Source organism: Pristiophorus japonicus, chromosome 1 (assembly GCF_044704955.1).
Source record: "Pristiophorus japonicus isolate sPriJap1 chromosome 1, sPriJap1.hap1, whole genome shotgun sequence".
In the NCBI taxonomy this organism is placed as follows: Eukaryota; Metazoa; Chordata; class Chondrichthyes; family Pristiophoridae; genus Pristiophorus; species Pristiophorus japonicus.
Window position 1 is genome coordinate 16,022,482 of NC_091977.1, and position 21,871 is coordinate 16,044,352.

Below are 21,871 nucleotides of genomic sequence, written 5' to 3' on the forward strand. Positions count from 1 at the left end.
TGGACGGAACTGGCCTCAAGGGCCATCTCTCGCCATGCATTTTTTATAAAGGGTGTTGAGCAACAGTCTTTTGCAGGCTAATCTTAAAGATTTAGGAAAAGGGTAATTTTTTAAAAATCCTCTCTTGGCCCCAGTTTGATCTATAGTAAAGAGTGTATGTTTTAAATCAAAATATATAGACATATTAATTTAATTAAAGATCCAACCTGGGTTTTGGACAGAATAAAAGTGCTTTACATTTTTCTGGGCCACAGTTAGAATTACACTCGGTGTTGACAGTAGTTGATTCCTGTAATGCTTATGTGAAATGGTGTAATCTGATTTATGTATCCGTGTACTTTCTGCCATGTTAGAATCACTGTCCTGTGTAATTTTTCCATTCACTGATCTCATCTGATTTCTCTGTTCTGTAAGAATTGTATATTCTGTTCTGTTTTTTTGTTTAACACAAACGGCTGTTATGAATGCATAGATTTTTCTTCTTGTGCTTTTTTCCCCTCCACCCGCCTTCCTGTGGCTGCATTACAAACAGGAGCTGGATGTGCTAAAGAGTACCTGTTACCATAGTAAGTATTGTGCATTCATGTACAGAGCTGCTTCAGTTAACCCTGCGAGACTTACGTGCATGGCTTCCAGCTTTCGCATTCCTGTTTCCGCTTCCATTTCCTCCTGGTTAATAGGCTCCATTAAGCTGCAGACACCTTCCTGAAATTTTTAGAAATCTGTTCTACTTCACCCTCGAAAAATGCTGCTGTTTTCTCACAAGGACCAGCACATTCTCTTTTATGTTTGGTAAGAGAGTGCACATCTCTCCGGCTAACAGATAAGTTTCCAGTTTTCATTTTATCTCGACGTCTTGTATTCTGACAATGAGCATATACCTTTCCAGGGAATGTGTTAACGTTGGTTAATTTTAAATCCTCGACACACTTTTGAATTGCGCGTGCTGCGAAGGATGAAAGTGATTAATGCCCTACTTGGTGTTCAGTAAGTCTGTTCTATGGTATATGCATTGAGATGCTGAGTATTTTACTATGTTTCAGCGATTCGAGCTCAATTTCTTTCCCCAATATAATTTTACATGTCTACTTCAAAAATATAGTACGCAAAATTTCAGGAATATGAACAAAATACTGCTCAAAATGCCTAACTCTTTTTAATGTGTACAAGTAACTAACTACATCAGGTTTTAAGAAATGGCCACAAAGCTCTCTAACCTGTTTACCGTTCAAGCGATGGCTTCTTAAAGTTTACTGCTATAAGCCCTAAATACATACAGCCTAGAAGTTACTTGCCAATGTTTGCCATCAAATGCCTAATGTGTTCAATTGATATTACTTTGTCCCTTATTTTAATAGGAGCTAACCCATTTAAAATGAATGGTTTATTAACTCTCTTAAAATAGTGGGCAGAGGAAGGTTATTCACTAGACTAGTATTAATTAAAAGTGCAGTAATTGAACTTTAGTCATTTGTGTGAAAAGAGGTAACTCGAGCAAGAATTTCCCTTGATTATGGTACTCTGAGCTCGCCACTGCTCTATGCCAAAGCTGCTCCTCCGATAATTTTTCCTTTGTCCTTGCCTCAGGCTAGAGCAAAGCTTGATATCTTTTACTGTGAGAAAATGTAGAGATTCACAATGAGCAGAGTTGTGAAGAAAGCCTATTGGACAAGCTCTGAGGTTCGAATGCTTTGCAATGATGGCATTGTGCTAGCGGATGGATGGGGAGACAGGAGAAAGAAGTAGGGGCATGTAATCTGAGCCAGTAGACATTCCACAGTGGAAGGCAAATTCAGAACTGACGTCAGCAGATTCTTCACACAAAAGAGTAACAACCACACAGGATGGCAAAAACGTGCAGTGTGTTTAAGAACTAACTGCTTGCTGTTTGGGGACACTGGTTTGTTGTGGGTGGGTGAGCTATCTCGCCTGTATCCGTCTTAATATAATTAAAGCCAGCGGCTTTCAAGAAATGTGGCACCATACCAGACAATGGGTTGAAATTACCATAAAGATTCTCCGATGCTGCTTTTAGTGCATGGGAGATTGATTTTTAGCCCTGTTCCTTCCAATGACTAAGCCAAATTACACTTGTGGAAAGTATATTAATTAAATTCTTTACAGGGTATTTTAGTGGTGAAGAAAATTATATTTAATATATATATTTTTTTTATATTTTTATATAAAAAAATATAAAAATATATATATAAAAATCCCCTATTCTCCCATTCATCTAGGCTGACTTTGAACCCAGTCCCAATGTGATGTTGTACACACAGAAGAGAATAAGTTAAAGAGTTGCTTTTATGAGCTCAGGCTGTATAGGCAATGAAGTACTCTTTGCAGTGTGATCACTCCTGTAATGTAGGAAGCGCGGCGGCCAATTTGTGCACAGCATAGCATAGCACAATCCCACAAACGACAATAAGATAATGACCAAATCTTTTTTGAATGATGTTGGTTGAGGGATAAATATTGGTCAGGACACCAGGGACAATTGCCCTACTCCTCTTCGAAATAGTGCTGCAGGGTCTTTTACGTCCAACCGAGAGGGCAGACGGTCCTCAGTTTAAAGTCTCATTCAAAATACGGCACCTCTGACAGTGCAGCACTCCCTCAGTAGTTCATTGCATTCATCATGAGTCTCTGGGAACTGATCTTTTAAAAAATTTAATGCATTTATCATTTTCACCTTAACTACTCCCCGTGGTAGCAAGTTCCACATTCAAACCACTCTCCTGAATGCCCTATTGGATTTATTAGTGACTACCTTGTATTTCTGGACCCTAGTTTTGGTCTCGCCCACAAGTAGAAACATCTTCTCTATGTCTACCCTATCGAACCCTCTCATAATCTTAAAAACCTCTGTCAGGTCGCCTCTCGGTGTTCTCTTTTTTTCTAGAGAAAAGAGCCCCAACTAGTTCAATTTTTCCTGATGGGTGTAACCTCTCAGCTCTGGTATCATCCTTGTAAATCTTTTTTGTACCTTCTCCAGTGCCTGTATATCCTTTTTGTAATATAGAGACCAGAACTAAGGAAGTTGAGGATGATATCAAATTGACAACAAAGGCATACAATGTTATGAAGATTCGTGGTAGGCCAGAGGATTGGGAAATTTTTAGAAACCAGCAAAGGATGACTTAAAAAAAGAGAAAAAATAGATTGAGAGAGTAAACGAGCAAGAAATATAAACAGACAGTAAGAGCTTATACAGGTATATAAAAAGGAAGAGCATAGCTAAAGTAAACGTTGGTCCCTGAGAGGATGAGACTGGTGAATTAATAATGGAAGACAGATGGCAGAGACTTTGAACAAATATTTTGTATCGGTCTTCACGGTAGAAGACACTAAAAGCATCCCAGTAATTGATAATCAAGGGGCTATTGAGAATGGGTGGGAGAGGGGGGGGGGTGGAGGGAGAGAGACTTCAATCAATCAATCAATCAATCAAAAAGTACTAGGCAAACTAATGGGACTAAAGGTGGACAAATCCACTAGACCTGATAGCCTGCATCCTAGGGTCTCAAAAGAAATGGCTGCAGTTAGTGGATGCTTTGGTTATAATTTACCAAAAATCCCTGGATTCTGGAGCAGTCCCAACTGATTGGAAAACTGCAAATATCACGACGCTATTCAAGAAAGGAGGGAGACAGAAAGTAAGAAATTAGACCAGTTCGCCTAACATCTTTCATTGGGAAAATGTTGGAGTCCATTATTAAAGAAGTAGTAGCAGGACATTTAGAAAATCATAATGCAATCAAGCAGAGTCAGCATGGTTTCATGAAGGGGAAATCATGTTTGACAAATTTGCTGGAATTCTTTTGAGGATGTAACGAGCAGGGTGAATAAAGAGGAACCAGTAAATGTGGTATATTTGGATTTCCAGAAGGCATTCGATAAAGTGCCACATAAACGGTTACTGCACAAGATAAGAGCTCACGGGATTGTGGGTAATATATTAGCATGGATAGAGGATTGACTAACTAACAGAAAACAGAGAGTCGGGATAAATGGATCATTTTCAGATTGACAAATTGTAACCAGTGGGATGCAGGGATTAGTGCTGGGGCCTCAACTATTTACAATCTATAGTAATGACTTGGATGAAGGGATCGAGTGTAATGTAGCCAAATTTGCTGCTGATACAAAGATGGGCAGGAAAGCAAGGAGAGTGAAGAGGACACGCAGAATCTGCAAAGAGATATAGATAGGTTAAGTGAGTGAGCAAAAAATTGGCAGATGGTGTATAATGTGGGAAAATGTGAGGTTATCCACTTTGGTAGGAAGAGTAAAAAAGCAAATAATTATTTAAATGGAGAGAGACTAGAAAATGCTGTGGTACAGAGGGATTGGGGGGTCCTTGTACATGAAACACAAAGTTAGTATGCAGGTACAGCAAGTAACTAGGAAGGCAAATGGAATGTTGGCCTTTATTGAAAGGGGGATGGAGTATAAAAGTAGGGAAGTCTTGTTACAACTGTACAGGGCATTGGTGAGACCACACCTGGAGTACTGTGTACAGTTTTGCTCTCCTTATTTAAGGAGGGATATACTTGAATTGGAGATAGTTCAGAGAAGGTTCACTAGGTTGATTCCTGAGATGAAGGGGTTGTCTTATGAAGACAGTTTAGAAGAATGAGAGATGATCTTCTTGAAACACAAGATTCTGAGGGGGCTTAACAGGGTAGATGCAGAGAGGATGTTTCCCATCAAGGGGGAATCTAGAACTAGAGGCCATAGTTTCAGAATAAGGGGTTGCCCGCTTAAAACAGAAATGAAGATGAATTTCTTCTCTGAGGGTTGTAAATCTATGGAATTCTCTACCCCAGAGAGCTGTGGAGGCTGGGTCATTGAATATATTTAAGATTTTTGAATGATAAGGGAGTCGAGGGTTATGAGGAGCAGGCAGGGAAGTGGAGTTGAGGCCAAGATCAGATCCGCCATGTTCTTATTGAATGGTGGAGCAGGCTCGAGGGGCCAAGTGGTCTACTGCTCCTATTTCTTACGTTCTTGGATCTGTGCACAGTATTCCCAAGTATGATTGCACACTTGGAATACTGTGCAATGTGGACATTATAAACAACCAATATAAAATATTGGCTTGAGCTTTTCGAAGGGTGTGTGTCCAAGATAGGATCATTTTACTAGTCTCAATTATCACTTAACGGAATGAGAGATTCAACTTCCAACCTGAAAAATTATGATCCAGTTTGTTTAGAATATTTATGCTAAAGGAAACAATATACTTGGGTCTGTACATCTGCTGGAACTAGATCGGATCAAATTTCTGAGGTTCTGAGAACCTTGAGCACTTCCTTGCAGGCTAGTCCTCTACTCTAGTACAAGGGGGCAATAGTCAATACTGAAGAGAACTGCAACAAATTACAGGAGGATATTAATAAACTTCCAGAATGGGCATCTAATTGGCAAATGAAGTTCAACACAGATAAATGTGAGGTATTACATTTTGGTAGGAAGAATCGGGAGGTCACTTATTACTTGGAGGATGAGAGTCTGGGTGGGGTAGAGAAACAAAGGGATCTTGAAGTACAAATACATAAATCATTTAAAGTTGTGACACAGGTTAGCAAGGCCATTAAAAAAAGGAAATCAAACATTCGTGTTTATTTCTACATGTATGGAATTGAAAAGTAGAGAAGTTATGCTAAACTTGTATCGAACCTTGGTTAGACCACACTTCAAGTACTACCTACATATTATAAAAAGGATATAGACGCACCGGAGAGAAGATTTACAAGGATGATATCGAAAGCTGAGGGGTGACCCAATAGAGATCTTGAAAATTATGAAAGATTTTGATAGAGGATACAGAATGTTTCCACTTATGGGGAAGAGCAGAACTAAAGGCCATCAAAATAAGATAGTCACAAGAAATCCAAAAAGGAATTCAGAAGAAACTTCTTTAACCAGAGAGTGGTGAGAATGTGGAACTCGCTACCACAGAGAGTGGTTGAAGCGAATAGTATCGATGCATTTAAGGGGAGGCTAGACAAGCATATGAGGGCGAAGGGAATAAAGGGTTATGCTGATAGATTTAGATGAGGAAAGACGGGAGGAGGCTCGAGTGAAGCATAAACGCCGGCATTGGCTAGTTGGGCCAAGTGGCCTGTTTCTATGCCAAATAGCCTCTCTAATCTTGTGCTGTTCTTCTTGGGCCTTCCATGGATGGCTCAGCTCTCTAAAGAAAGGGACTGATAAGTGAAAGGTCTTCTATCGCGATGGGGAACATAAGCTCAGTGCTCAGAGCACCGTGCACTTTAAAGGTCATGGGGAAGAGCTTTGGTTGTGCAGCTTTTATTTGTTACACAATGAGGTTCATGCCACTTGATTTGGGACCACCTCATAGGCTAATGTCAAGAGTCACGCTGGGCACAATGCCAGATGACCTCCTATTCACTGCTCAACAAAAAATGTCCCGAGCCAAACGCAAACTGAACTTAATTCTTTTCAACAATGTGATTTTTGGAGGGGGGAGGATTACTATTGATGAGGATCACTGATCATTAGACGGCTGTTATGGTTATAGTTCGCATCAGCAGGCTGACAAATCACTGAACTATTCCCATATCCTTTGGATATTAAATGATTACTTTCTCCCTTGCCCAAGACTGAATTATTCTTTTCAGAAGAATTGAAACGGCGGGTAATTTGAGAATTGATACTGAGAGAGTGCATTAAAGTGTTGCGTGATGCCGTGGCCGGATGAATGTTTGAGCTTGCAATTCTCCAAGCGATGATACTTCACTCTTGCCATGGTGTCGGGCAATTTCACTGGAGACTGGATGTTTCCCCACAGATACACCTCATCAGTGCAACTATAACTACTGACGTCTGGGGAGGTGTTAGAGTGGAAACTCAATCATTTTATCCCATTTTATAGGCGCTGGTGTGGAACATGCAGAACGTTTAAATTTCAGACCATTGCAAAGCCTTTGCACGGTCGGTGCCTCAGGGCCCAGAATGGTTAGAACAGCAACTTGCATTTATATAGCACCTTTAACGTAGTAAAATGCCCCAAGGCGCTCCTTCACATGAGCATAATCAAACAACATTTCACACCGCACCACATAAGGAGATGTGACTAAAAACTTGTTCAAAGAGGTACAGCGCGAGTTAAAGGAGGAGAGCTAGACACAGTGGTGGGGTGGAAGAAGTGGGGGTTTGACAAGAGGCCAAAATTGGGGGGGTGGGGGTGGTGCGCAGAGTTCTGAGAGGTTGTAGGGAGGAGCGAGGCCATGAAGTGATTTGAACACCAGGATGATAAATGTAAAGTGATGATGTTGCTGGACAGGGTGCCAGTGTCGGTCATTGTGCACAGGGTGTTAGGTGGGCAGAACTTGGTGCGGGTCAGGAGCCGGGCAACAGAACTTTGAACGGATGAAGTGGAAAATGGGAAGCTGGCCAGGAGAGCATGGGAATAATTACAGAATAGTTTGAACTAGTTGAGAATGGCTGAAGTAAAAATGCTACAACTTTTGGTAATGATCTGATATTGTATTAGTGCACTTGCACGGACTGCAAAAGAAAGTTGTGCTTCACAGCAGGGTGGCTGGGGCAGTCCGTGGTTGTAAAAACCCAAGCCCAAACTTGCACTCTCTCTTGCTAATGTTGTCCTCTCTTACACATTCTTCAGAATCGCAAGCGGAACAGACATGCAGGGATGACAGTGCTGCAACTTTCCAACAGTCCCTGCCAGAACTCGCCCCCGATGAGCCCTCGGAACAGCTGAGCTCCCAGACTTCTGGAAAAGAGGAGTCGGACAGCCCAAGCAAAGATCTGAGCCGGAAACTTGTCGAGCTGAGCACGGCCGAGCTCCAAGAAGTTCCCTCCCCACCACCACCACCTTCTGAGCAGGTGCCAACCACGCCACCGGCTGAGGAAGTGGCGGACCCAGCCAGCGACGAGTCTCCCAGCAAGTCACCTTCCAAGAAGAAGAAAAAGTTCCGCACTCCTTCCTTCCTGAAGAAGAACAAGAAGAAAAGCGAATCCTAATAAGAGCCTGGTCTTTTACCAGGGAGGGGGAGGGGGAAGGCACGGCGCCCTCCTTTCACAGATCAATTCTAAATCATTTCTAGAATGTACAAGGTTGTATCGTTTAGTGTTATGTCTTAATAAAAACCTCCATGTAACGGAATGCACAGATTCGTCTTAGTATAGCTCGATCGGTATTGAAAGTAACAGGACATTTTTGACACACAACAAAAAGAGGTGCTAATCCTTTCAGTGCAGTAGGTGCAACCCAGCAAGTGTTTAATCGCAGCATGGTTTGCCACTTTAGGGTTGCTAGAATAATGAAACCAGAGGAAGCCTTTTTAATAAGATTATATTGTAATGATGAATTAATTGCTTTGTTGATGTAATATGCAGATATTGTAGTAAACGACCTACATTTACCACAGGTGTGTACGAGACATCCTGCGCATGACTGTTAAACACCAGCCATCTGTGACGCTGCCGAAATGGTGTGGGGATGTGTTTAAAGGAAGATTATTACATGTGGCTTGTAGATTGGCACAGATCATGAGTTGCTTACTTTATAAAATGAGAAGGAATTGTCTAGGTATCGCTGAATATTAAGTTTTTTTCAGTCTAAGGCAGGTTTCCCTTTTGCTCGTCTATACACACACACACACACACACACACACATGTTTTTTAAAGCATTTGAATGGTGCAGCCCATTGCTGTATTTGGTGTGGCACCTGTCGAGAGCACCTAGGTTCTATCCTGGGAATCTTTGCACAGCGGATTTCCCAGTTTTGCGTCCTTTAAGCAGGACCTTGGACACGGCTAGCACTGCGTGTGTGCATCCACCAGCCACTAGTTCAAGAGCATGACACCAACTGGTTGACGGGCTCTGGTTAACCCACTTTTTGCTCGCCATATCAGTCCAACAACATTGTGTGGCTGTCTGAAAGGACAAAAAAAAGTACACAACATACTCTTCTATAAGTGAAATAAATACAGTTTAGGTGAAGGTGATGGCAAAGTCGTGCTTTAATGCTGGAATCGTATATAAAACGAAAGTAAGACGTGCATTTATATAGTGCTCTATCGCATCTCTGAGAAACCTCTCCAGGTTAATTACTTTGAAGTGCAGTGATTTCTTTATGTAGGCAAGCATGGCATTTAAAGAATGTCTTGTTCAACTAGAAACTCTGTGAAATGGCCCACATATGTTGTGTCCTGTTTTTTATATATATCGTTTTGAAGTACAGCCTAAATTCAACAACAAAAGGGTTACGGTATCACTTTTAAGAATCGTTTGAAATCAAACTGAGGAGTTGGATAGAAAGGAGCCGGTCCATTTTTACCCTGTGCCAGGGCCCTTCGCTGTTATTAATGGAGGAATGTTTTTTTTTTCCTAATAAATCCTACAATGTGAACAGTGCACCAGGAAAAATGTCCACTTCAGGCCTGGTTTTAATCAGGCAGCAAGCAGTCAAAGCTGCTTGGAATGTGCTGTGTAGCTGTTGCGTGACCCAATCCGTCACCAGCATTCTTTGTTACATGAACAGTGCCCCCCCCAACCCCAGTGAATTGAACAGGGAGTGGAGCAATCTCTGCTAAACAGTCTTGACCCTTTTCAGTAACCTGCATGGTGAGAATGTCACACTGCTCCGTGGTAATTCAAACCCAGGATCTGTGATGCCCCCCCCCCTCCCCCCTCCCCCCTCCCCCCCCAACTCAGATTCTGAAGAACCAAATCACTCAGATAAATGTAGAGACCATTTATAACTCTGAGAAAATTGTAAAAGGGTTGATGGAATCCTACTGCATCTACTGGTGAGATATTGGTGTGTTCAAATTACACCGCTCGGAGCTAACCTCCTACATTCGAGGTTTCAGGCAGCACTGTGCAGGCTCTGGCTGAAATTCCTCCATTCCCAGTGGGAAACCCTGGTTTAGGTACCTGTAACTTTTTAATAGCAAGCTGGAGATGTGACAACACGCTCCGTGTGTTGCTCCAGCTGTTGCCTTCCCCGTTCGAAGCAAGTCTGCTGGTGGGTTGAGGCGGGGCCGAAGTGGAAATGGCAGCAAAAAGGCAAGAGAGTATAATTATCAGATAAGGTGTGTAATGAGGACTGCATGGCATCGCTGGCTTTCTGCTTGTACTTTACCCTTATGACTTCTGTACACTAAGCAATTTTAAGTTCTTTTTTGTTAATCAGTTATAATTGCCAGACTTAAACAATAACCATATGCCATCTGCTAATTATTCCAGTTTTGACTCTCATTTCAGTTCTTAATTATCCCCTCCACTTATACAAAAGATTTGTAAACTCTTTGATTTTTATTCTGTCTTTCCAATTCATTGTATCACTACATGAAGTAAAAGAATTTATTACTTTTATGAAGAAAAGAATCATTATCTAATTTTTTTTTTAAGTTTCATTGTAACATTTTTGAGTTTCATCCTCAAATAAAATCCTTTCTTTAAACCTTACGGCAGAGTAATGTTTCCTTTACTCGAGGCACTGGCTGGGTCTCCTTTCTTGCTCTTCACCATAGGCTGACACCATAGGTGTCCTGCTCCGCCACCTCTGCATGTGTTGCTTTGAAGCAGCTACTGCTCGCTCAGGGAAAAACACCCCCAGGTTGATCCTTGGGATGAGAGGGTAGTCCTATAAGGAGATTGAGCCTCTACTCTCTGGAGTTTAGAAGAATGAGGCACGATTTAATTGAAACAGGTAAGATTCTGAGTGGGATTGACAGGGTAGATGCTGAGAGGTTGTTTCCCCTGGCTGGAGAGTCTAGAACTAGGGGACATAGTGTGAGGATAAGGGGTCGGCCATTTAAGACTGAGATGAGGAGGAATTTCTTCACTCGGAGGCTGTGAATCTTTGGAATTCTCTGTGCCAGAGGGCTGTGGATGCAGTCATTGAATATATTCATGACGGAGATTGATAGATTTTTGGACTGCAAGAGAGTCAAGGGATATGGGGATCGAGCAGGAAAGTGGAGTTGAGGTCTCGAAGATCAGCCATGATCTTGTTGAATGGCGGAGCATGCTCGAGGGGCTGTATGGCCTACTCCTGCTAATTCTTATGGATGTAACCTTCTGCTTTGTAGGAGATGGGATAAAATAGAAACCTGAAATTAAAAATAGAAGCTGGTTAGGAACCTGTAAAGGCAACAACCATGCTCAGAAAACTCTCAGGCCTTCAGGTCCATCCCCGGCAGGATGCAAAGGAGAAAATAGGCTGGATACATCAGGTCACAGCCTGCGTGGGTATTTTCTGAGGGGGGGGGGGGGGCCCTCGGTCCGACCCAACGCGGTCCCCTTCCTTTGCAGAGCAAGAACTCCCTACACTGGAAGTTGCCGCTTCCGTCAACGTCATGTGTTTGAGGCCGGCACGCTCAGGGAGATGAGGTTTTACTGGCCTCAAGGGTGAAAGTCGGGGCCCGACTGAGGGTAAAGGCCGGGGTTGGTGGCCTTACAAGAAATTGCTAAAAGCAGCCTCCCAACACAAGTGGGGGGGGGGGGGTGGTCCTGCAAGGGAGGGCACACTACCTCCCTCCCTTGGTGTGCTTCCTTCGCTGGAAGAGGGAGTACGATGGTAAGTAGTGTTGTGGTTATGTTACTGAACTAGTTCTCCAGAGAAGACGAGATAAGCTCCCACCAAGGCTGTGTTGCTTCCCCTGCCTCTTATTCTATTGTCTTCAACATTTCCCGACGGTGAGCATCTCGATCACTCTCCTCCCACCGCATGTCATTTTTCTCACCACTCGGAGCCTCGCCACTGTGTGCATATGCTACTACATTCAATGATGTAACACCTGGATTTTCCATTTATAACTAAAGTCAGACATAGAGAGAAAATTCCTAACTGCTGAAAATCTGAAATTAACAGAAAATCCACTAAAGCACAGCAAGAAGATCAGCATCTGCGAGAGACACATAGTTTGAATGGCCGCTGACTGGCCTGTGATTCATTCCTGTTTTTAATTATGGTTAAAACAAGAGGACATGGGACAAGGAGAGGGGGACACAGGTTGAAACAAGAAGCCACAAGATGGGGACCCAGGTTGACATGAGACAGGAACACAGAACAGGGGGGACATGGGTTAAACAAGCGATGTAACTATTTGTACTGCTTTTTTTGGACAGGTGTCTGTCAAGCCCTGCCTGCCCGTACTGCACTTTTTTGATAGACAGGCGACAAGCCCCAACCCCCGGCCCAAATCATTCCATGCACGTGGTGCCAAGAAGCAGGACCTGAGGTTCTGACTCTCTTTCCCCCCCTAACCCCCTCCCCCTTGCCGGTTGGCCTGGGCCTGAGAGCAGCCAGCTCCGATTCTCTTTACCCCCCACCCCCGGCCGGTGTGGGCCCTCGAACAAGAGGCCAAGAGAGAAGGGGGGGCTGGGGAGAGAGGTGGGGGGGGAAGCAAGAGAGGGGCTGGGGGGAGAGAGGAGCTGGGGTGGGGGGGGGAGAAAGAGAGGTTGGTGGGGGAAGGGGGGGGGGGAGAGTGGAGGTTGGGGGAAGAGAGAGGTTGGTGGGGGAAGGGGGGGGAAGAGTGGAGGTTGGGGGAAGGGGGAAGAGAGAGAGGTTGGTGGGGGAAGAGAGGCTGGGGGATGGGGAGGGAAGAAGACGATCACGTTCTTCAAACCCCCTACAGGGGACATCGTTGGAGTGGATGATATCCAGAAGTCACGACACTGTCACTATTCACATCATACCCAATAAACCTGTTAACAATCCGTACACAATGTCTGCCTCATCTATGGTGGGGTGCGGGGAAAGGATACACTTGCGCTGGGTTAAGGCACTTTGGCTGGGGGAGAGATGTACTTGGACTGGGGTAAGGCACTTTGGCTGGCCCTTGCTGTCTTCTGGCGAACTCTGTCCTCTGTCACTTCAGGAAGTCAGAGTGGATCGAGTTACAATTTGCAAAGTCAGTGAGACCTTGGGATGGGCAGTTCCAGTTACACATTACTGTGAAACTTCAGGGTGTGGCTTATCCTCCAGGGGGACCAATCATAGACAAATGGTGAAGGATGTTCGCCATTTCTGCAGTACAAATAAGCACATCCTTAAACAAGAGGTTACAAGACACGGATTAAAACACAAGGATAAAACGAATAAAAGACAAATGTAGGACTGAAAGCAGGCCATTCTTCACATGGAATGGACTCCTAGGGAGGGAAGTGGAGACAAATACTCAAATAATTTAAGAAACCTTTGGATGCTGTGATTGGCGAGAGGGGTGGGAAGAACTAAGTTTTTTCTGTATGGTTGAGATCAGATGGCCTCCCTCTAGCTTTCTTGTGAAGGCAGCTGTCTTGTGTGCACAGAAGTAAAATAGGTAAAAGTTTATTTAAAATTGTGTACAAAACAATGCAACTTGTATTTCAGTTCATGGTTCCAAAATACAGCAATATAGACTAGCTACATTATACAAGTGAACATTTTAATTAATATGAATACAGTAATGGCTGATTTCTCAGCTGGGCACTGCTGGTTTTAGGATTGATCCCGACTGGGACAAGTGGTTTATTTTCACTCGGAAACCACTATCTCCAGGGCTTTCTCATAAAATTGTGATACTCTGAAATTTAGCAGATTTGTTGCATGAGGTTGTCATGTCCCCCAAATCAGTTGCACTTTACCTGACCTTTCTTTGGTATTGATTTCACCATCAACTTAATAGATTTAAGAAACAACTTGCATTTATATAGCGCCTTTAGCCACAGGAAAACGTCCCCTGACGTTTTACAATCAGGCAAAAAATGACACCAAGGCAAGGAAGGAGTGACTTAAAAAGGGGAGACTAAAAGCTTGGTCAAAGAGGTAGGTATTAAGGAGGGCTCTAAAGGAGGAGAGATCGAGGGTGAGCGAGGGAATTCCAGAGCTTGGGGCCTAGGCAGCTGAAGGCACGGCCACCAATGGTGGAGTGAAAGATAACAGTGCAGCACTCCCTCAGTAAAGCTTTGGAGTGTCAACTTAGATTATGCGATCAAGTCTCTGGAGTGAAGTTTGAAACCACAGGCTTCTGACTCAGACAGGATTGCTACCAACTGAGCTACGGCTCACACCGAGAGAGACTGGTGAAGGTACAAATAGCTGAACCTCTACAGCCAAGAATTAATCCAGGTTTGTTCCTCACATGAATAATTATTGGCAACAATGGACAGCTATTAAACGGTACCCCAGCTCGGAGGCAATGTATCCACAAGACGAGGAAAGAAATTTGGTAAGACAAAAGGAGGATGAGACACAATTTTGCCAAATCACTATGGTCATCCAAGGAAATCAAGCACAGTCTGAGCGATTTTCGATTCCTTCAAATTACTTCAATGATTTGGTAAATTTATATCTCTTTCTGGTAAATTCCTTCCCTCATTTCTTTAATCTTTGCTTGTTCAGTTATTCAGATTCGAACATCCTGCATTATCCTTCAGCAGACACAAGTATTGAACAGCAACAGTAAATTGTGATGCCAGTAAGTGGAAACCTTGGAGTACAAGGTGCACAGGTGGCAGTGATTTCTGTGAGTTCCCCATCTCGGCCCGCGATGGCAGAGTGCCCCATCTCAGCCCGCGATGGCAGAGTTCCCCATCTCAGCCCGCGATGGCAGAGTGCCCCATCTCGGCCCGCGATGGCAGAGTGCCCCATCTCGGCCAGTGATACCAGAGGCAACTACAAGAGGGAGGAGACTTTCTGAAAAGGAGAAGAGACAATGAAAAGGAGAGACATCCTGAAAAGAGGAACGGATTATTTTTTTTATAAAGAGGGCGAGTTATATATTTTCCCAAATAACCACTTTTTGTCCTTGATTTTTTTTTAATATTCATCAAGAACTCCCAGTTTAGGTACAGCAATAATTAGATGTGGAGTAAAGCTCCTTCTGCTTTGTGTTAACAACATGTCTCTGCTGCAACCTCTCAAGAGCAGCACTTACTGCACCACCTCCCTGAGCAACACTGACTTGGGGAGGAAGTTTGTGCTGCGTGGTCACACCCAGCAGCAACTGGGCTGAGACGGGTTCAAGCTCATCTCAAGTAGCATTGACTGTAGCCAACAGATGGGGCCAAAAGAGAAAGGGTTAGAGTACGACCCCCCACCAGCACCTAATCTTCCAAATCACGCACCCTTAAAAAAGGTTAAACATAAGCTTCGATAAACGCTCTGAAAACAAGAGTGACAGAGTCCCACCCAGGGAGGCAGGATAAATAACCCACAAAAGTTGCCTGCCAGGAGGAGGAGGAGAAATATATTTTAAAAACCCTTGACCTTTTATGATTCAATTCAGTGAAGTCACTTACTCTTATGGAACCGTTCCCCATACTCCCAATATTACGCTACACATTAAATATCACATGTTTTTAAGACATATTTTTCCTGACGTTCATTTGCTGTGATAATCACAGTCCGGATGAAGTAAATATGACCAGCTACTGTTGCAGCTCTTCTTTGTTGAACTCGGCTTGCTGTTAATCCAAGAGTGAATCCAGTGCCGTCCTCCTTTTATGGTCGACATGGGCCGCACTTTGCTTCTTCTGGTCCTCACTCCATTTTCTTCGCTTTGGGGATTGTAAGGAGTGCGAGTGGGAGGAGGAAGGCGGTGCTTGTTGCGGTGAAACACACCTCTGCCCCAGCCAGCCAATAAACTGCAAGCATAACACAAGACCATTCAATCTCTTCGGGACCTTTGCCTCCGGTTAAGCTGCAGCGCACAAACACCACACCTCCCAAGTTAATCAGGAAGATCACAATCTGGACATTCGGTTGCCGTCCCCATCACAACTTCAGAGTGGTGTTCCTTATCTTTATTTGAAATATTCTTGCGCTAATCCTGGTTTTCAAATCCCCCCCTGCCCCCCCCATGGCCTCGCCCCGCCCTATCTCTGCAACCTCCTCCAGCCCTACAATCAGTGTTAACTTTAAGCTGCCCAGCGCTATGCAGTTCCTGCACAGCCAGCTCACTGGCTTTTAAATAGGGAAAAAAAGGGTGCATTTTGAAGGAGCTGCACACTCAAAAATAAAAATTTAAAGGGAACAGTACCTACAAAACTCCTCCAATTCTGGCCTCTTGCGTATCCCCCATTTCAATCGCCCCACCAGCTGCCGAGGCTGAAATTTTTAGCTCTGGAATTCCCTCCCTAAACCTTTCCTCCTTTAAGATGCTCCTTAACACCTTCCTCTTTGGCCAACCTCTGTCCTAATATCTCCTTGAGTGGCTCGGTTTCAAATATTGTTTGATAACGTTCCTGCGAAATGCCTTTGGACATCGACGTTAAAGGCAAGACATAAGAATTGTAAGTTGTTGCTATTGCAACTCTCGTGACTGCCTTTGGGAGTTGCAGGGGTTGGGGAGATATGTACTTGATTTTACACTTGGTTAACATTTGTGCAGCTTGTATAATATTAAAGGCTGCAAATTGGAATTTCTTCGGTCAACCAACACTGCAAATGTGATCATATTTATGTCTTTTTCACTAATCGATTTTATTTTATTTCTCCAAGCAAGAAAGTAAAATAATTAAAATAAATCATAGGGCTGGATTTGCGAGAGGTTTTCGCCGCGATTTGACTCTCCGCGGTGAAAATCCAGTCGCAAAGCCTGGGCGGGATCCTCGGGTTCCTGTTTGCGGCAGTGCTCCCAAGTACTGCCGGGAAGAAGTGCGCGGACTTTCGGCACTGTCCCGACCTGTACGCCACGCCCAGAATAGCGACAGGTCAAATCTGTATGAAAACCTGCAAAAAATGGTCAATTATTTTTCGACGATTCGCCAGCTAAGGGTTTTGTGAATGTTTTAGGAATGTTTTTTGCAATGTTATTTTTCTCCCCCCTCCCAAGGCCTCTCTCGCAGCGCTCCCAGCCCCGTACTAAATTTGGCGAATCTCATGTTTTTGCGGCACGAATCCTCGTGCAATGCCCCCTAACTGAGACGTCAAACCCAAGAGTTCAGCTTAAAAACAGTAGCGCAACGTAAACGTTAATTTTCACATCGCTACCGATTCCCCGAAAAAAGCTGAAAGCCAAAAATCCGGCCCCCACAGTGCTTGTAAAATTACCACCTTGAAAACAATTAATCCCTTATAAAAGAGGTCAAATATATCAATTATAAAGAGTACATAGGAACAATTCTGGCCTCATGAGTATCCCCGATTTTAACCGTCGCCGTGCCTGGAGCTGCCTCGGCCCTGAGAGTTCTGGAATTCCCTCCATAAACCTCTCCTCCGCCCTCTCTCTCTCTCCACCCTAAGACACTCCTTAAAACCTACCTCTGACCAAGCTTTTGGTCATCGCCCTAATATCTCCTTATGTGGTTCGCTGTCAAATTTTGTTTGATAATGCTTCTGTGAAGCGCCTTGGGACAATTTTATGACATTAAAGGCGCTATATAAATCCAACAGGAGCAGACTATTCTGGCCCCTTGACCCTCTTAGATCAATTAGACCTCAACCCAATTAAACTGCCTTAACTGCAGACTGGAGCTAAAACTACCCGTCCGATTATGTTAATGAAATCCCATTCTGGATTTGCACTGACATTCGCTAAAAGCTTTCAGCAGGAATTTCACTCCAGTTCTTAACCTTTAATAATCCTAGAATCGTACAGCACAGAAGGAGGCCATTCAGCCCATCGAGTCTGCGCCGGCTCTTTTGAGCAATCCAGTTAGCCCCACACCCCCCCCCCCCACTCTTTAATCTTTACAAATGCATTTGTATAGTTTCTCACCAGTAGCTGCCATGATTGGTCCCAAAGCTCGAGCCAGAGCTCCCAGGCTGCGAAGAATCCCCATCACCGTTCCTTTCTGATTAGCTGCACCTAAAAAAAAAGACAAACCTCCTTTTATTTAAACTTGTATTTTCTTTCACTTTTTTCCATCCCCAACCTATTTTCTCAACCTCCTCCTCTGCTGGAGGCATTGGTCCTTTCTTAAATGTCAGCCTTGGCTCAACTAGCAGCACACTCGCCTCTTGGGTCAGAAGGTTGAGCAGATTCATAAGAACGTAAGAATTAGGAGCAGGAATCGGCCATTTGGCCCCTCGAGCCTGCTCCGCCATTCAATAAGATCATGGCTGATCTTTGACCTCAACTCCACTGCCCCGCCCGATTCCCATATCCCTCGATTCCCCAAGAGTCCAAAAATCTATCGATCTCAGCCTTGAATATACTCAATGACCGAGCCTCCACAGCCCTCTGGGGTAGAGAATTCCAAAGATTCACCACCCTCTGAGTGAAGACGTTTCTCCTCATTTCAGTGCTTACTCCGAGACTGTGACCTCTGGTTCTAGATTTCCCAGTCAGGGGAAACATCCTCCCTGCATCTACCCCGTCAAGGTCTGTCAGAATTTTATACGTGATGCAAGTACATAATCTAGGCTGACTCTCCGGCGCAGTAGGGAGGGAGTGCTGAACTGTCGGAAGGGCTCGGATGGGTGAGATGATAAACCCTGACTCTATCAGGCAGTGCATTCCAAATCCTAACCATCATCATCATCATAGGCAGGCCCTCGGAATCAAGGAAGACTTGCTTCCACTCTAAGCATGAGTTCTTAGGTGGCTGTACAGTCCAATACGAGAACCACAGGTGGGACAGACAGTGGTTGGAGGAAAGGATGGGTGGGACTGGTTTGCCGCACGCTCCTTCCGCTGCCTGCGCTTGGTTTCTGCATGCTCTCGTTGACGAGACTCGAGGTGCTCAGCGCCCTCCCGGATGCACTTCCTCCACTTAGGGTGGTCTTTGGCCAGGGACTCCCAGGTGTCAGTGGGGATGTTGCACTTTATCAGGGAGGCTTCGAGGGTGTCCTTGTAACGTTTCCTCTGCCCACCTTTGGCTCATTTGCTGTGAAGGAGCTCCGAGTAGAGCGCTTGCTTTGGGAGTCTCGTGTCTGGCAGGCGAACTATGTGGCCTGCCCAGCGGAGCTGATCAAGTGTGGTCAGTACTTCAATGCTGGGGATGTTGGCCTGGACGAGGACGCTAATGTTGGTGCGTCTGTCCTCCCAGGGGATTTGCAGGATCTTGCGGAGACATCACTGACTAACCACTCGCTGAGTAAAAGCGCTCGCCCTCGTGTTGCCTCTGGTTCTTTTAAATCTGTGCCCTCTGGTTATCGACCCTTCAGCCATTGGAAACCGTTTCTCCTTATTTACTCTTGTCTAAACCCTTCACTGTGTCAAAAGCCTCCATCAAATCTCCCCTTAGCGTTCCCTGCTCAGTTGTATCATAGAAAATTGCAACAGTTCAAGAGGTTCCCCCCAACCGCACAGGACCACTGGGAACGGCATTGGCATTGGCCAATGGCATTGCCAGAGACGCCCACATCCCCAGAATGAACTTTTAGCGGCCGTCATCTGTGTTTCCCTCCGGAGCAACATCTTAACGGATAAAACGGTTCGTTCTCGCAATATCAGAAAGGTTCAGCGACTTCAAAAAATAAATTTAAGCTGGGAATTTCTTCGGGGTTTCTCCACATCGGCTGGTGTAACTCCGGCAGAAACTCCCTTTACGCGTGTGTCCGCGGGGTCTGCCCACCTTACACCTAAAGCCACGGAGTCGGGTCGAGAGAGGTCCTTCCCTACGAGGACATTTCCGGCGATAATCTTCACTATTATGAGGAGAGGCTGCAGAAAACGGGGAGGAAAGTTTACACTGGAGAGGGGAGGGTGCTCCCGGGAGAAATGATTGCAGAATGATTATTTTTGTTAACCAAAGGTATTAAGGGATACAGGGCCACGGCGGGTCATGGAGTTAGGTCGCAGATCAGCCATGGTCTCATTGGATGACGGAACAGGCTCGAGGGGCTGACTGCCCTCTTTCTGCTAAAATAGTCAAAATTCTAAGCAAGCCAGAAAAAATAAACTCTAAAAAACACATTTAACATAAGTTGGGCACAGCATCGAGCTCCGATCAGACGGTTTGGATTTAATTACTTCACACACACGCTACATAAAATGTGTCGAATCGAGTGCCCAGGGGGTGAGTGGGTAGAGTCAGCAAATTCAAGGTGGAGATAGATAGATACTGAACAGGAAAAGCAGTTGAGTATGAGGGGTAGAGTGGGCTATCAGATTTATTTTTAATCGTTGGGACAATCTAGGGAGAGGCGGGGTGGCCCTTATGATCCTCCCCAAAGCACTGATCCCAACATGGTGGATCTTTTGACCAGGTCTAAAGCAGGCAGACCTGATACAGACTTACCATATCCCGACACCAGGGCAGACAGGCAGGGAATGACGATGGCAGCGGCTGCAAGAGAAAGTAGATATCACAGCATCAGTACCATCCTGGATGAAGATCCCTCTCCCTGTAATAAAATCTCCTTCTCTCCGCCCCCCCCCCAGCTGTGGGAGCCCATAAGACTGGGACTTGTCGGCTGGTGTAAAGATGGTTAGGCCATGGAATGTGGCGACCAATGTTCCCCCTAAATTGTTTCGTTGGATGCGAGGACCATTCACAGTTTCGAGCATGCAGGAAATGTAACGTTTGAAAGACCGGACCTGGGCTGTGCTGGGGGGCCCGGGCTGTGGGGGAACCCGGGCTGTGGGGGAACCGGGCTGTGGGGGGACCCGAGCCGTGGGGGGACCTTGGCCGTGGGGGGACCCGGGCTGTGGGGGGACCCGGGCTGTGGGGGAACCCGGGCTGTGGGGGAACCCGGGCCGTGGGGGAACCCGAGCTGTGGGGGGACTCGGGCTGTGGGGGGACCCGGGCTGTGGGGGGACCCGGGCCTTGGGGGGACCCGGGCTGTGGGGGGACCCGGGCCGTGGGGGGACCCGGGCCGTGGGGGGACCCGGGCCGTGGGGGGACCCGGGCCGTGGGGGGACCCGGGCCGTGGGGGGACCCGGGCCGTGGGGGGACCCGGGCCGTGGGGGGACCCGGGCCGTGGGGGGACCCGGGCCGTGGGGGGACCCGGGCTGTGGGGGACCCGGGCCGTGGGGGGACCCGGGCTGTGGGGGGACCCGGGCCGTGGGGGACCCGGGCTGTGGGGGGACCCGGGCCGTGGGGGGACCCGGGCTGTGGGGGACCAGCCGAGAGCTGTGTGGCTACGCAGCTTAGAGAGAATGTTGGTCACTACTCGTCGGGCTGTTAATCAGCCGCCGAATCCTTCCCGCTGTTCTCCAAGGGGAAAAGTGCGAAAACGGCAACAGCCAGCCGGGTTAACACGTTGACGCTGGGTTTTATCAATCTGTGGTTTGCTCGTTAAGATTATTAATTAATATTTCGACAGCTCGGTTGCGGGGGGGGGGGGGGGGGGAAGGTTGGAGAGAGGAATGATGGGGGGGGCGCGGCTACAGATTATCAGTGCCCGCCGCTGTGCCAGTGAGGAGCAGCTGAGTTCCCCTGGATTTCGGTCTGCCAACAATTCAGAGTTTAGGCTGGAGCCGGAAGAGTGGACAATTGGGTGAGGTACCGCAGGGCAAAATGCATCTGTTGGGCTCGCCCTGGGTGGGCATGACAGGCACAGGTGGTATTGTTTCTCCATTCTTATCTGTCTGCATCTGGAAGGTCGGAAATAAATGGCTTTGTGTGTACTTACTGGCAGGAAGGTCGGTTACCGCAGGACGCAGAGTTCAGGTAATTGGTAAACGAACCAGAGGGGAGACGAGGAGAAATGGTTTTTCACGCAGCGAGTTACAATGGTCTGGAACGCTCTGCCTGAAAGGGCGGCGGGAACAGATTCAATAGTAACTTTCAAAAAGAGGAACTGGATAAATACTTGAAAAGTAAAAAGTTGCTGGGCTGTGAGGATAGAGCAGGGGGAGTGGGACTAATTGGAGAGCTCCTTCAAAGAGCCAGCACAGGCACCATGGGCGGAATGATTCTTGCACAAATTGCGACACTCAGGTAGCAAATCTCGCTTGAACCAAATGTAGAAATTCACAGGAACTGGTCACAGGA

General features: G+C 45.9%; 2 protein-coding genes across 6 annotated transcripts in view; one reads left to right on the plus strand and one right to left on the minus strand.

Annotated features, from left to right (window-relative positions):
- add1 (adducin 1 (alpha)) overlaps positions 1–8,106 on the plus strand; it is a 169,955-nt gene extending 161,849 nt beyond the window's left edge. Inside the window, exons 16-17 of one of the 3 annotated variants that reach the window (XM_070877749.1) lie at positions 533–566; positions 7,655–7,745. In XM_070877749.1, the coding sequence (XP_070733850.1) occupies positions 533–566; position 7,655 (35 nt within the window). In that variant the 3' untranslated portion in view covers positions 7,656–7,745. Of the gene's footprint in view, positions 1–532; positions 568–7,654 lie in introns of those variants that run through there. The other 2 variants (XM_070877743.1, XM_070877753.1) reach the window with 2 other exon arrangements.
- Positions 8,107–13,318: 5,212 nt separating this feature from the next.
- The window catches only part of mfsd10 (major facilitator superfamily domain containing 10), a 90,839-nt gene continuing 82,286 nt past the window's right edge, over positions 13,319–21,871 (minus strand). For 2 of the 3 annotated variants that reach the window (XM_070877771.1, XM_070877775.1), the window contains 3 exons: positions 20,174–20,221; positions 17,707–17,796; positions 13,319–15,631 (listed from right to left, as the gene is read on the minus strand). In XM_070877771.1, coding sequence (XP_070733872.1) covers positions 15,528–15,631; positions 17,707–17,796; positions 20,174–20,221 — 242 coding nt within the window. In that variant the 3' untranslated portion in view covers positions 13,319–15,527. The remainder of the gene's footprint in view (positions 15,632–17,706; positions 17,797–20,173; positions 20,222–21,871) is intronic. The other variant, XR_011592973.1, reaches the window with a different exon arrangement.